At 48.2% G+C, this 15,619-nt stretch overlaps 1 protein-coding gene across 2 annotated transcripts in view; it reads right to left on the bottom strand.

The window, feature by feature from the left end:
• Positions 1–4,448: 4,448 nt before the first annotated feature.
• Positions 4,449–15,619, bottom strand: part of LOC119699068 (interferon-induced very large GTPase 1-like) — an 80,718-nt gene continuing 69,547 nt past the window's right edge. For both annotated transcript variants that reach the window (XM_038132068.1, XM_038132070.1), the window contains exon 3: positions 4,449–12,990. In XM_038132068.1, the coding sequence (XP_037987996.1) occupies positions 5,687–12,988 (7,302 nt within the window). In that variant the 5' untranslated portion in view covers positions 12,989–12,990 and the 3' untranslated portion in view covers positions 4,449–5,686. The remainder of the gene's footprint in view (positions 12,991–15,619) is intronic.

Below are 15,619 nucleotides of genomic sequence, written 5' to 3'. Positions count from 1 at the left end.
CCAGGGAATGCCTCCCCAGGGTCTCCACAACAGGGGACATTTCAAAGTCAGCCCCACATGTACTGAGCTCAGGTCATAAGTGGTGAAAGACCTAATATGGTCCATCCTACCCAGGACCACAAGCAACATCCTCCTGGTGGCCTGTCAAGAGCCATTGTAGAGCTGTGTGTGGAACAGTGGTGGAAACAACTTCTTCACCTACCTCCTGGAAATCTGGGACTCTTGAAGTGACAGATTGTTTAAGGACCCTATTTGTTTACAAATTGGTTTTTCTGTTTACAAACTGTTTTTTTCTGTTCGCAATAGTTTTCTTTCTGTTTGCAATTTATTTTTCTGGTAATTGGGTTTTTTTCTAACGCTTCTAAGAGTTAAATGGTTTCTTAGTTTCAGAGTTAAGTTGTATCTTGTAACTATAAGTAGCTAACCTGTAGCATGCTAGCCTGACAGATTGTGATCTCACTAACAGCTGCTGGAAGGGAGTGCTGCAACTCCAATAGTACATGGAACACATCGCTAGCTGGGGAAGCTAGGTTTCTCCAATTAAATAAAAGACCTCATTTGTGAATGCCATGGGAGAGAGAGAGAGAAACGGCAAGCATTTCTCACAGCAGCTTGTGAGAAATTTTGAGGAGTTGTAAGGATGTGATAACTTGTTAAGTAGAAACAATCTGCAGGTGGTGTTCTTCTACTTCATCTTTCTGTTCTTCTCAAGGACAGTGTATAAGGAAGATGTTTTTGTTAGTTTGCCACTCAAATAGAATCTATCATATCACTCTATAAAAACCTCACCATTTTCTTGAATAAAGCCTTCTTTGCTCTTTCTACAATGCTGCCTCCCGCCTGTTCCTGTGTTATTCTCGGCGCAAGAGTGACACTCATTCAAATTAGAATTGTGCTTGTGGCATTCACATATTCTTTGAACAGAGAGAGACACAGACTTTCCCCAGGATTTTCCTGGGGAAAGTCTGTGAGCAAGCTCTGACAAAGAAGAATAACAATTCTCATCTTCACTTGCTGCATCTGTTGTTTGGAACATGTGGAATGTGTTAGGGAGATTGTTTACCAAAAGGGATTTCTTAATTGGACCCTGGTGAGGGTGTTTTGATTGCTTGACCAATTAGGTCAAAGCTGCGTTGTGACTGCCCGTAAGGGTCACAGGTCTTTCTATAGTATAGTCTTAGTGTAGTATGTAGTATAGTACAGTACAGCCTAATAAGGAGTTTCTTCAGCCTTCTGAAATCATGGAGTCAATGCTGGGGGTCACCTGATACAATACATGTTATCTGTGTCATCCTACCTGCAAAGGACCCTTGCAGATAAGATAACAGAGAACATTTTGGATTTTTTAATAAAAAGGAAAAGGGAATTGTCACAGCACAGCTGGTCTGTGGTTGGGCAATTGATTCAGCTATAAATAAGAAACCCAGCCCCATTCCATAAACCGCTCCCTGGGTGAACAATGATAGGCTGCATTCAAGCCCAAACAGGCATTTCACCCAAGCCCAAACACTCATTTCACCCAATCATGTTCCATCCTACGGTGCAAATATCTCACTGGTCAAAGAGCTGGACGGTGTTAAAACCAGACCAATCAGCTATCTAAGCCCAGGAAATTCAAATGCCCAATAAAAGGGCAGCCATATTAAACTCATTGCTGTTTGTTGATGACTCTTGTTCTGCTGTGTCATGTGTTTTTCTCTGAACCCACAACCCCACATAACAACCTCCCACACTTCCCAAGCCTGGGTTCCCCCTCACTCCCTTTAAATCTCAGATTTCACTGTGGCCCCTGCCTCCGTCCCAAACCCCCAGACTCCCTCCACATCCCCTTCCCACACCCTGGCTCTCCCTACAGACTCTCCGAATATCCCACTGTGGACCGATTCTCCATGTCCTGGCTCTCCAGCCCTGCTAAGAATCTCTCTTGGATCTCCTTTAGGGGCCAGAAAGGGATCAAAAGTATCCCTGTACCATTCTCAGTTCCTTAAGTCCTAATGGATTCCATGTGGGAAGAGACCCTAAAGCCCATCCAGTGCCAGCCCCTGCCATGGGCAGGGACAACTTCCAGTATGCCAGGTTTATCCAAGTCCCGCCCAGCCTGGTCTTGGACAGTGCCAGGGATGGGGCAGCCACAGCTTCTCTGGGGAGGGAGGGAGAAGAAGGGGAGGAAGGGAAACTAAGAGCAAAATTGGTCTTCTCAGGCCTCCCCACCCCCTCTCCCATCCCCATCCAAGCTCCTCCCAGCCAGGCAGCCCAGCCATGTCCGCCTTCTTCACCAGCCATGTCCTTCCCAGCGTGTGCAGCAGACAAACCCCACTGGAGAGTTCCTGCTCCGCTTCACAGTGTTGGGAAAATCTCACACCTGTTGGGAAAATCAATCTTCCACAAACATCAGAGGTTTATGTCCAAAATGAGACAGAGAAGTCCTTTGACTTTTTTTGAAAGGGAGAGGCCATGGGACATTATCCTGGGGTCTCTCCAATTTTTGGAGGACGCAGCCACATTTCCGTTCTCTCATTCCCCCTTGGCTGAGGTACTTGAGAGGTACAGACTTCCCAAAATGCTTGATACCAGAGATTTTCCCTCTAATGTATAACCCTCCCCTTTAATTTTTAATTCTTATGGAATTTAGGGCTTTTCCCCATTGTTTCTTTCATCTTTCAATGTCCAATTTCATTCATCAGCAAACCCTTGGTTTACTTGTAAAAGCAAATATCTTTTTCCATTTATCAATCAGTGGAATCCTTCCCATTGTTTCTTTCCTCTCACAGTGCTAGTTTTATCTACCAGCAGACCCACAGTTTGGTTATAAAGACAAATCCTCCATTCCTCTCTCACCTGAACACCATCAGCTCTCCTCAGGACCCAGGCAGGGTGTCACAGACTGGAAAAAGTTGATCCAATTCCTTGATTTTCTATCTTTTGCCATCCAAGTTCTGTGTAATTTTGACCTCTTAAGAATATCTGCTTGGCATTTCTCCTGTGTGCCAAGCCAGAGTAAAAGAACCTCAGTTTAGCCCCTTATATTTAAATGTTCTGGGGTGTTACACAGGGTCACTGCACCCTTAGTCCAACTGGTGCAGCCTGGGAGAGAGCTGCTGCATCTCAGTGTTAAAAACGTAATTCACTTTTAAAATATTTTAGATGTTTAATTAATACTAATGAAAATAGTAATAAAAATTAGGACAATAAGAGACAATAAAAAGTGAAGAGTTACGGATGTCTGGGTGCCTGGCACTCCACCAAAAAGCACACCTGGCTAAAAAAGGATTACCCTATAAAAGCCATAATTTATTGCATATTTATATTTCATTTTTTTTTTTCAACTAAGGGTGTTTCTCCCTAATTTCAGCTTCCCCCCGCCCAGTCTTGTAAATCAACATTCTTGGTTCCTCGAAGTCTGAGCTTTCCCAATAAGGAGGCAATAATTCTTCTCTCAGGATCTTGGTGTCTGATGCTGTTATCTCCATCCAGAGAGGATAATGCGAATAATTTCTTGATTATCTTTTCCATTCTTTGAGGTAGTTACAAAAAGTATCTTACATCACATAGTTTCTATTTTAATAATATGCTATGGACTAAAAACTGTATTTACCACACTAGTTAGATTAATACAGCACTACTTAAAAGAGATTAATACAGCATAAGGTTCCAACTTAACACATACAGTATTCTTTTTAATATTTGCGAAAAGCCAATCATAAATTATGCATTTTTCACACCACTGTCACTGGAAGGCACCGCATTCAAGAATTGTTGAGGTTGGAAAAGACCTTTAAGCAGTTTGTGCTCCTCCCCACAGCAGGGCCTGCAAGGAAGGAGGTGCCAGACGATGCCACTGAGGGAGACTTTGGCCGAGGAGTCCTGGCAGAGACAGGGAAAGGAGCAGAGAACAGTCTGGCTGTACTGGAGAGGGATCTGGGACAGCTGGCACAGGTGAGCGTAGCAGGTGAGGGACCCTGCGCCCTCCTGATACCCCAGCCCAGGCCTGAGGCCACCGCCCTTGCTGCACTGGGTCCTTCCACCGCACCCAGTTGTAGCACTTAGTCCCCTACAGTCACTCCAGTAGCTGCACTGGGACATTCCCCACGCTGCCCAGGAGGTGACACCATGGCCAGGGGCACTTCCACTCCCAGTCTGGCTCCGGGAGCTGGCCCAAATCCTCTCCCAGCCCAGGTGTCCCCAGTCCCTGGCACTCAGCTCGTGCAGCACACGCTCACACGGCCCAGCTCTGGCTCCTGTCACTGGCTCTGGGTCTGCTTGGCCAGGGCTGGCCTTGGTGGAGTTTGGGCCCGTTTCCCTTTTGTCCCTCAGGATCCCAGCTGAGCAGCTCCAGAGCAGAGCACCTCGCTGGGATCAACCTTCTCATCCCTCCATGTGTGTGACTGGCCAGGCTTGGTTCCCAGCCCTGCCTCTCTTGGCACCTGCCACTGACATTGGTTTCCCTGGATGTTGTGGTTTGGGGCTTCCTGTCCTCTCTGCTGTCCCTGCAGACAGTGAAGCTGCTCCTGCAGCAGAGAGCCTGAATGGAGCAGAGCCTCTGCTGTCACACCCCCTCCCCCAGTACCATTCCCTGTCCCCTGCCTGTCTGCAGCACTCAGAGCTTGAGTCACCCCCAGCTGTGCCTCCCCTGAACACAAAGGAGACACAGACCAGTCCAAATCAACTCCTTTATTAGCAGAGCCTGCAGGTGATGAGGCTGAAGCAGCCCTTCAGCAGCTCTCCAGGAGGGTTTGGCCCTCCCATTGCCAGTGGGGTTGCAGCACCTGCACAGCAAAAGCCCCCACAGCTCCCTGGGGCAGAGCCAGCTGGTGCCACCTTCTCCAGAGCACTGCTCCGGTGCCACCAGCCTGCCTGGACAGCACCAGCACTGCCCCGAGGGCTGCTGCAGAAGGTGCTGGCAGACAGCATTCTCCACATGGGGCATTCCAAAGGCTTTTACTCAGCAGAGAGGCCAAGGGCAGGAGCAGCTCCTGCTGGGGCTGAGGGCTGCAGGGAAGGGCAGCAGCCCCAGGCACCTGAGCAGGAGCAGCTGCCCTGCACAAAGACACAGCACCCCTAAGACAGGGAGTGAAAACACTGCCTGGGCCCCGGGGAGATGATGTCACTGCTTTCCTGAGCCCGCAGGCACAACAGCTCCTGCTGGGAGAACGGCCTCAGTTGATCCAGGAGGCTGCAGTGAGGGAGGGAAGGATGACGCCCAAAAGCCAAGCAGCCCAGCTTGCAGCCAACGTGGAGCTGGCCTCAGGTCCCACAGGCCTTTCTCCGAGCAGGACAGCTCCTTGCTGCAGGAAAACTGCCTTTGGGGCACTGTCCTTTCTTGTCTCACAGCAGCTGATCCAAGGAGTGCTTGGAGCGCTGCCTTTGCCCCATCCCTGGCCCTGGGGCTCAGGCTTGGCCATGAGATTGGACATCCCCAAGGAAGGGGTTTGGTTTGGCTCTAGGACAAAGCAAAGTGTTTATGGCAAACAGGCAAAAGGATTCTGGCTTTCTCATGAAGTGAGGGAGTTGCTGAGTGATGGGTGCAGTAATGCGCCTAATTTCACCGAATCTGGGAGCAATTGGATACCATTCTATTTTCTGGACTTGAAAGCGTCATCATTGTAACTGCATTTTGTGGAGAGCCTGATACAAAGGTCCCCTAAACTGCAAAGCTCTTGTGGTTCTTTCTCCCCAAGGACGTGGCCTAACGCTTCTCCAGCTCAGACAGTGCTTCCTGCTTGGTAATTCTCCGCCATGCCTCAGGGATTTCTCCTTTGCCCTGAAATTTCCGATTGTACAAAGCTTCTAGCTGTGTCCTGAAATGAGACACAAACCACTTCCAGTACGCCTGCATGGATGAATCGGGAAGAATGTTCCAAGTCGAATAAGGGGGTCCAGCATCACGGTATCTCTTGTATGGCATCCATTCACCACCACCAACTCCAAACACGACATTGCTTGAAACAAGGCTGGAACAAATGTCAATGACCAGGTGGTCTGTCCTATGCCACTTGCGTCCAGTCAAAGCTTGTGGGCGATGGTAAACCACCTGATGGTCTCCATCGTGATTCCACATGGTGTTTGTGCAGACAGCCCCACAAAAGGGACACTGTGCCCAGCATCCTGAAAAATGCTCTGCCAGGATGGTGTGAGGCTGCCTTGGAAACGAGCTCAGGTCAGCACCAGCCAATTCTTTCATGAGCCTGTCCTTTAGGGCAGCCAGAGCTTCTGCCATGGCACTGCTCAGGAACTCAATGTCTGTGACCTCCTGGTGCTCGATGCCCTTCAGGTCACTTCTGGGCAAGTTGATCACCTCTGACAGTTCCCTGCAAAATTCATCCAGCCAGAGAGAGATTTTGTCTCCTCTGTCTTTTCTATCTTTGAAAATTAGCGTTGATAAAGAAACAGCTGTAAGGATGTTTGCATAGTGAAGATTTAGAGAGGAATCTAGAAACATCCTCAGTCTCCTTCCATCTAAACAGTGCTTCCTAACTCGTGTCTCAATGTAACTCTCACAATACTGTTTTGGAGATGTAAGGTACTGCTTGAAATACTCAAAATTTTCCTGTTCTGCCAGGAATCTCAGGATGCAAACTTCCAGATTGGCTCTGCTGCCCTGGAAATCTGGGAGTTTGTCCCGCATGTCCTCAGCGATGTCTTTAGCTGTCCTCTCATAGACAGCACGGCGAAGAGCTGGCTCAATCTTGTCACAAAGGAAAACAGCAAAAGTTGTGATTGAAGTGGCTCCTTGGCAGGAAATCTGGAAACATTGGAAGAAATCTTCTCTCTTGCTGCTCAGGTACACAACTGGGTCATTTGCCTTTTGGAATGCTTCGTGCATGGCTTTAAACCTTCCTGCTGCCATTCTGCACAGATAAAGAGACAAATCTATGCTGTACTCTCTGCTAAAAGTACAGGTTGCATTGCTGGGGAAAGAGTTCACACCCTTCTGTACTACATTGAGTATTTCATGAATAAAACTTCGACTGTAATCACGTTTCTCCTCTTCCTTCTTAGCAATGTTTGCCTTCACACACTCTATGATGTTGTCTGTGATGTGCTGAAAGTTGATCACATCAGCATTGGAAAAGCTCCTGGGACCTGGGATAAAGCCAAAATACTTTTTCTTTGTGATGTGTGTCTCTGGATCAAAATAAAACCCTCTGCCTTTGGGAAATGACCTGATCCGTGCATGGATGCCCGGCTCCTTAAAGTGCTCTACAAGGACATCTTCGATTTCTGCATCAATATCCACCCATTCTCGAGGACGAACAGCACGGGAGACTTCAGCAATCCACTTGTTCCAGAAAAGAATAAAGTTATCCTTCAGTTCTCTCTCACTGAGGCTCTTCCCTTTCAGACTCACAGCCAGCTCCCGACTCTTTCTAAGCAGCTCATCTTCATATTCCAACTTCCTTGCATCCAGTTTCCTCTGCTCCTTCTGCAGCTCAATAAGATTCTCACATTTCTTTTGTGTTTCATGGAGAAGAGTCTCTTTTAGTTCTTTCAGTTTCAGCTCTGTGTCTGATTTCCACTGCACCAGTGTCTCACGGCCTCTGTCTTCCCTGAAATACTTTTCAACTTCTTTCTCAATGGCATCACTTGTCTCTTGCACCAGCCCTTCCAGGTGTTCTCTGGTGACATTCTGCAAGTCCCCATTCCGAATTTTGTTGTCCAGTTTCATCTGTACATCTAAGATGTGACTCCTCAGCCTCCAGGTCCACTGACTAAAGGCACTTTCCAGTCTCCTGTAGACAGCAATCTCCAGGGAATTCTTGAAGCTGAAAACAAAGTTTTCATTCAGCAAAGCATTCCAGAGGTCACCAATACGATCTTTCAGGCTCGAGAACCTCAAAATGCCGCGCTGCGACTGCTTCTTGGCAGCCTGGAGGATTTTGCTCTTGAGTTGCTGGACATTCTGGCTGTAGGTGGGGTTGGGTGGTGCCATTGGGGGGCTTCCTTCCCACAGTTGAGAAAAGTAGTGAATGTGGGTGTTGACATCAAAGCCAATGACATCGCTGAAGGAGGAGATGTCACAGAATTCCGGCTGGGCAGCTACTCGGGTCATTTCATCCAGCTTTTCCTGCAAACGCCTTTGTCCTTCCATGTTCTGCTCCTTGGCAGTTGCTTCTCCCACGTTTTGGTGGACAAAGAGGCAGCTTGGGGAAAGATTGACTTTCTTCATCCTCAGGAAAGCCTGCACAGCTGTCTGGAGAACATCTTGCATTTCTGACGGATTTTCTCCAAAGATATTGATCACAGTCAAGTTGCCGACACCAATGACAAAGGTGGCCAGCTCGTTGTCATGGTTGAGGGAGTGTTTATTGGCCATCTCGATGGCACGAAGTCCCTCTGTGTCAACCACCAGCACAAAATCAAAGCCCAAGTCTTGCTGCAGCTCCTCTGCCACTGGGATGAGCTGCATGAAGGCTCCGCGGGTGCATCTCCCTGCGCTGACGTTGAACTGCAGACCAAACATGGCATTCAGCAGGGTGGACTTGCCCGTGCTCTGGATGCCCAGCACGGAGAGCACAAACACTCGTTTGTCCCCCAGCCTCTCAATTAAGCTGTCAAAGATTGCTCCCACCCAGCGCAAGGGCAGGTAAGAAGCATCCCCGTCCATAAGCTCCACGGGATACCCTGAAACCATCAGATCTGCTGCAATTTCTGGCAGTTTGACAAAATTGTCTTTCTTTTTCTTCAGTAATTGCAGAGCTTCATAAATCTGCCCTGCCTCTCTCAGAAGGTGCTCCAGGCCGATGGATGAATCGTTGATTTCATCAGAGAGGGCATCCAAGCGGCTCAGCAACTCAGCATTGCCACTGGATTTTTTCTCGCTTTTCTTTCTTGACAGGATTTCAGACCATAACTTGTGATAGTCTCTCCTCAGTTCTTCAAGGCGACCACAAGACAGCTCATCCATAAAGACCTTCATCCATTGCAGGAAGTATCTCTTGGTATCTACTGGCTGGGCCTGGAGAAAGCCAAGGAATGATTTCATCAGTGTGTTGAGAGGGAAAGCTTGCTCAAGTTGCTTTCTTCTTATTGCTTTCTTCTCTTGTTCAATTTGGCTGCGATGATGCTCAATGCTCTTGTTCCTCTTCTCCTGTAAGCGAGTGAGTTCTTTGTCCTTTTGGCACCACAGGTACCACAGTTTTCCTTGAAGCGGCAGTAGCTGGGATTTGATTTTGGACAGCTTCTCTTTCTTCAGAAGCTCCACCAGCTCCTTTGCCTTTGCTTTGGCTGTCACACACGCGGGTTGATCTGCATCCACTATGAATCCATGCTGACGAGCTTTGTCCACGCAGGCCTCCAGGCTGAAACATGGATCAGACCCTTCCAGGAGATTTCCAATCGTCTTGGTCAGCTGCTCCATCAGTTCTGCTTCGTTTCTGTTCTTGATCCCTATTGTTATGGCTTTTCTGGATTGTCCAGCTGCCACGTTCTCTTTTTCTGTGAGAAGACAAACCAAAGGCCTTTGTGACTGCCATAGGTCCTTCAGAACATTTTTCCCCCGATTGTCCATGTGCTCCCAATCAGACAAAAGAGCCACGTTGACAGCAGATATCTCCTGCAGGAACTGCAGCTGTGCTCCATGATCCCTGGCGTCTCCATGCAGGTTACAGAAAGCCACGCAACAATCAAAGGTGTCATTTGGGCTGCCACGGGGGCAGTACCAGGCGATCTCCACCAGCCCTTCCATCAGCAAACACTCTCTGGTGCTACCTTTGCAGTGGCGGTGGAAGAAAGTGTCGTGTTTGCGTTTGCTCAGCAGAGTGTTCAGGAGCTGGGACTTGGAAGAGGAGTCTGAGCTGCCAATGCGGATGAAGGACACGATGGGTGTCTGTGCCTGAAAGATGAGTTTGTTGCTGTAACTCTTTGTTCCAGCCTGCTTTGCTGACTTGTCCGCCTCTTTCCAGCTCCTTTGGATTTGGCTGAGGGCATAGAGTGGGAACTCAATGCGTGAAGTGCTCGGGTTGGGCACCAGCAGAGGCAGCGCCAGTTGGCAGAATGCCAGCTTGGTTGCAAGGGTCTGTCTCAGGAAGTCATCAGCACAATGGAAAATGGCCATCTGCAGGTCCATGGGGTGCACATGGCTGCCCCTAGTTGCACGTTCAGGGGCTTCTTCCCTCAGCTTAACAAGAAAATTTTCAAAGGAGTCTGATTGTTGGTTCTCTTGCTCTGTGGTTTGTGGCACAGGTGAAAGGCCGGGATTACTTCTTTCCCACAAAGTCAGGTACCTCACCTGGTAATCCACGGTTAACAGCTTTTGCAAGAAGTAAAATGGCAGTTCCTTGTCCTGGCTGGGCTGGCTGTCCTGCAGAGATGTCTTGCGGATGGTGTGGAAATCTCCTAACCCCATTTTCCTTGGATAGTGACTTTCCAGTCCAAGGCGTTTCAGCAACTGGAGGAACTCCTGGTTTGCAATGGCTTCCTTTTCTTTGAATTCGCCGCTGTCTGACTTGGACTGGGAATGACCGGGGGCCTCAGGTGATGGAAAAGCGTCTTCCAAGTCTCTGAGTATGTTCTGGGTCCTCTGTTCATCCCATTTGTCATCCAAGCACTCACTGATCAAGGAGTCCAAGTCCCCTTCCAGCCTCTCCCAGTCTTCGTCTCCACTGTGCTTTTGGAGAAGATTCTTTATCTGTGTGGACCACAAGCCCTTCATGTGATCTTCCATGAAAAGTAAACGCTCCCTCTTCTGCTCTGGGGACAGCTCTTGACATTTGGGTGTCACAGTCAGACCCGTCAGCAGGAGGAAGGCCTCAGCTCTGTTGGCATCTTGCTCCTTCAGGTTCACATACTCCGCATGTGCCGCTTCCATTTCCTTGGCCATGTAGTGAATTTCTGGGTGTCCAAGGAGGTGCTGAAAAGTGCTGCTTTCCACCTGGTACCCTGTGCTGGTCACAATCAAGAGCACCAACAGTTCCATGTCCTTCTGAGCCTGTTCCTGGAGAGACTGGAGTAAGGAATAAATGGCGAGGCTGCTGGTCAGGGTGGCTTCTATCTTTGCCTCATGAACGTCAGAAGCAGAGCTTCCTGGTGCATAGGTGACAGCATGGATGTGCTCCTTCATTTGCTGCAGTGTTTTGATGAGCCCTTGAACCTCAGAGACTTTGGGAGATCTGGGAAGTGGGTGCTCAGTCTGGAAGACCCACTGCATAATGAAGGAAGCCTCAGGGAAGTCCTTGACAGAGTAGATATGAGGATTCAGGAGACTCCTCAACATTGCCTTGATAGAGGTGGTTTTTTCTGGAGGTGACTCCTGGCAGCTGCTCACGGTGTTCACCAGGAAGTCCTGCAGGGCTTTGTCCGACAGGCACACGTTGATCCACACACTGGGGTTCCCGGTTTTTGCATTCAGATAGTCTTTTAGCTCCATCAGCATGAGCAGCTTCCTTTCATCCACTTTCGTCACATCCCCGGCCTTCACAGTCCCCATGAAATCTCTGGCCTCTTGCACTGCACTGCCCAGTTCCTCTCCAAAAATGGTGCTGATGCTCTGATTTGTCAGCGCTTTGTACCCAGCCCTGAGGGCTCTGCTCATCTGACCAACAGACTTAAAATCCCCACAGTGATTGCGCAGGATGATGTCCCACACTGGGATCAGCTGAAAGCCACGGTCGATAACGCACCACGTTGTGTTATCAGACACGAGCCCTGTTTTCCACTGAGGAAGGGAAGCTGTGTCTGCTGGGCCCCCTGTGTTCACCACGTAGAGCTGAATCACTGTATGAGAACTCTCTCCAGCGCTCCCCAGGACAGATGCCTGTGAGCTGGATTTGGAAACATCCAGGGTCCCTTCTACACTTGCTCCGAAGGCACCCCAGCTTGCCCCAACAAAGCGATTCAGTGCTTCAGTCATTTGTCGCTTTATAACTTTCCACTGCTCAGCTCGGAATCCTTCTGTAGAAGCCTTCCACCAGAATATCCCCCCAAAGTGGAGGGGACCCTGGCATACGTGGGACCCAAACCTACTGAAGAAGCTCTCACACATCTTCACCAAGATGGGGTTGTCTTCTTCCCATCTGAAGCTCCAAAGCTGCTCCATGTCTTGCAGCTCCTGCAGAGCCGCATCCGAGAGGCGAAGCTGATGCCTTTGGAAGTAGCAGGAGGCCAGAGGGATGTACTGGTACTTGGTGGTGCAAAAGTAGCTCTGCTCAGAGAGGGACTGGTGGGTGTCCTGTGACTGTGAGGAGCTGCTGTGATCTACGCCTGCTCCCAGATTAATCCCCCAGAATGAGGATTTGGCAGAAACGCTCATGCTGAACCCCAGCTGCTCCATGGACTTGGTGAAAGTGGATTCTGCTGCAGAGGAGGAGAACTCCTTCCTCTCAAGCAGCGATCCTTGCTCCGGACCGGCCAGCTGGAAGCCCTCAGGAACCCTGAGGAGCTGCTCTCGCCTTGCCAACACATCTTCAGGTCTGCTGGTTCTGTAGATGCCCTGCAGGGCCAGTCCCCCCGACGCCCGCCTCAGCACCTCTGTGTCAGGGATTTTCTCCCTCCTGCCTGCTGACAGCTCCTGCTGTTCCAGCTGCTTCTGCATACTCTCCAGCTGATATGCCAAGGGTTTCTCTGGTGGTGGCCAGAACTCTTTGGGTATCTCCATGGCTCGCCACAGAGTCTCTGCTTTCTCCCTCAGAGCATCCTGGCTGTGGTTGCCGCTGTTGAGCATTTCTGTCAGATCCTTCAGAGCTTGTTTGGCCTCTTCTTGTCTCTGCTTTGTCTTCTCCAAGTTCTCCTGCACCTCTTCAGAGGCTGTTTTGTCATTTGTTATTTTCAGGAGTCTCTGGAGTGCCTTTTTCTCCCAGGGATGCTGTGCCTCACACTCCAGCTTGAGGTAATCTTTGTATTCCAGATGTTGCAGGGCTTCTCTGCACTTGATTCCCAGGATCTGTGAAGCTTTGGGCAGCCAGTATGCAGCTTCCAGTCCTTCCTTCTCAAACGCCTCTGCCAGGAGCTGTGCCTTTGCATCCCCCTCCTGTGTGTCCTCCTGAGAAGCCATGGCTGTGGAGGAAGAACAGAGACTTTCCCTTGAAATGGAAGTTTTGGGAGTTGGCTTAAGTTAGCAATATGAATTAAGCATTTAAATTTTAGCTTGTAGAATTTTAACCTTTTACTTTAGAAACCTCTGCCATGGTACAAAGGGCAGAGGAAAATGCAAATTTCTGAAGCTTCTTGCGATAAAGAGCAATACTGGGAGAAGACCAAGGAATGCAAGAAACCGAGATAAAGGAGCTCTTCTGTCTCAAATGTGACCAAAATCGACAGATGTACTCAGATAAGCACAAGTGCCCAAGCGGACGCGCAAAGGAGAAAAGTTCAAAAGTTCAGTCATGAGGAAGACCGCGGCCTTCAGTCTCAGAGACCACCAAAAGAATCCCTTGCGACCACTACCATGAACAATGCATGCTCAGAAAGGTGTGGATCTAATTCCCATGCTAGGCGAGGACAGGCGGTGCCAGGGGTTGAATATGCATGGAAAGGTTGTGCAATGTCATGTATATGGAACACCTTTGCGAATAAAAATGTAGCTCAGACCAGGACTCGGGGCACAAGTTTTCACAAGAGCTATCTCGCTTGTGCCTGGCACTGAAAATATATACTCACTTCATAACTACATCAGGTTGTGGAGTCTATTTATTTCCTGTATCATTTCACCCTAAGTTGTTGTCAGGGGCCCCAGGCTCCTGGCAGAGGCTCTGCAGCAGCCTGGCTCTGGGGATTGCTCCCACCCAGCTGCTGGAACCAGGCCTGGTACAAGAGCCAGGGTCTCCTTCCCAGCACCCTGAATGTGCCTGTTGCTTTCCTGTTTGCAAGATCAAGCCTGAATGTGAGTGTGTGTCCCAAAGACAACACAGAGACACAGAGGCACAGAGACACGCAGACACAAACAGACGCACACACACGCAGACACACACAGACACATACAGACAAACAGATGTAAAATACAAAGTTGTGTTTCGTGTCAGGTAAATAAAAGTAACCTGTGTAGTTGTGGTTGTGAAATGTGTGGAACACAGCCATGGGACAGTTATAATGATGAGTTCTAATAGACAACCGAGGAAAGAAAAGCATGGAAGAAGGCCTTTGAACCAACCTTTTGTTTGCAATTAAGTATTATGAGTCTTAAACTATTTTGTAAAAAGAACCCTTGAGTTATAACTTTAGAATATTATTTTGTACTAAGTATTTTTAGACTGCAGCTTAGCATTTTAGAATGTTACTTTGTATTAAGGATCTTTAGACTGTATAAAGGATTTAAACAAAATAGGGAAGTCTCCTAATGAAACAGTGAAAAACATGGACATCAGCGTTGCCGATTGATGATTTCAAAAAGGAAAGCTGGACATCACTGTCATAGATTAATGGTCTTAGAAAACAGAAGCTGGGCCCCACCATCTAAGATACACATCCTGGGATATCTAAACCCTATCTAGATCCCAACAGAGTATAGAAATTGGAAAGGAACCAAACATCACCATCATAGATTTACAATCCTGAAGTATAGAATTGTTACGTAAACATTTGGAAATAGAAAGTGCTGTAAAAAATTGGAAATAGAAACTGCTGAGAAAGCTTATGAATATGCATGAATATGATCAATAAATACCAGCCAAGCTCAGCAATCAGTGTGCAGTTGGAGGGGAAAACCCCCACCACTCAACCCAGAGCTGTTTTTGCTCATACTGTGCCATATCAATTAATAAATTTAATTACTGCTTGATATATTGGCTGAGTCAAGCTTCTCATTTCTGACATAAGCTAATTATAATATGAAGTGGGGCTAGGCGGGGCTAGGAAATGGATAGGCGTGGAACTATTGTGAAACTTGATGCATATGTAACATTTTAGAGAATAAAAGAGGGTTAGGTTTCTTGGGAGGCGGGAGACGTGTTTGCCTTTGTGGGGAGGTCCCACATGTTCCTGATGCTGAATAAATACATACCTACTTTATAACTTTACAAGTTGTGGAGTCTGTCTGCCTATCATCACCCAGAATTTCCATTTATAATGTGTGTCTTGGGGTGATTTTATGATGATACTGTATTTTCTAATCATCTGCTTTATGCCCAGAAAGAGTGCTGTAGATTTAAGATGAACCAGGGAGCAAGGCCAAAGCCTGGGAACCCTAGGCAGGCTGTGTTCAAACTTTCTGTCTGGGTGCTTAGCAGTGCAGACCAGAGCTCTACATTGTTCCTTTTGTTGGATTAATTTTTTTTTTGCTAGCTTGAAGCAAGAAGTTTCTTTCCTTCCCTTCTCCTAGCCTGGATGCTGTACTGGAAAGTCTTCTCAGTGGCTATTTTATTTTTTCCTTTTTCCTTGAACTGTTTTGTATTGGCTTGTTTTTCTTTTCAGCCCATCCAAGGAGCCGAGGAGGGTCACCTTGAACCGATCTCGGAGAAGCTGGACCAACATGAGAAAGAACATTTAAACCCACCACTTCCGCCTGCTGAGAGGCAAAGACTAACGCTAGAAAGGTTCCCACCTATTCTGCTCGAGTGCCTGTATGAACTCCTGTTCCTTCCATCCCCTGAGACAAAGAAGGGTAGCCACCATCTTTGCCCCTTGGCCATGTGTGATACTCGGTCCAAAAACACTCTCATCTGCCTCATTTTTAGACCACTGAACATCC

Source organism: Motacilla alba, chromosome 3, assembly GCF_015832195.1.
Source record: "Motacilla alba alba isolate MOTALB_02 chromosome 3, Motacilla_alba_V1.0_pri, whole genome shotgun sequence".
Classification (NCBI taxonomy): domain Eukaryota; kingdom Metazoa; phylum Chordata; class Aves; order Passeriformes; family Motacillidae; genus Motacilla; species Motacilla alba.
Note: the sequence above shows the minus strand (reverse complement) of the source record. Positions and strands in the feature narration are given on the sequence as shown.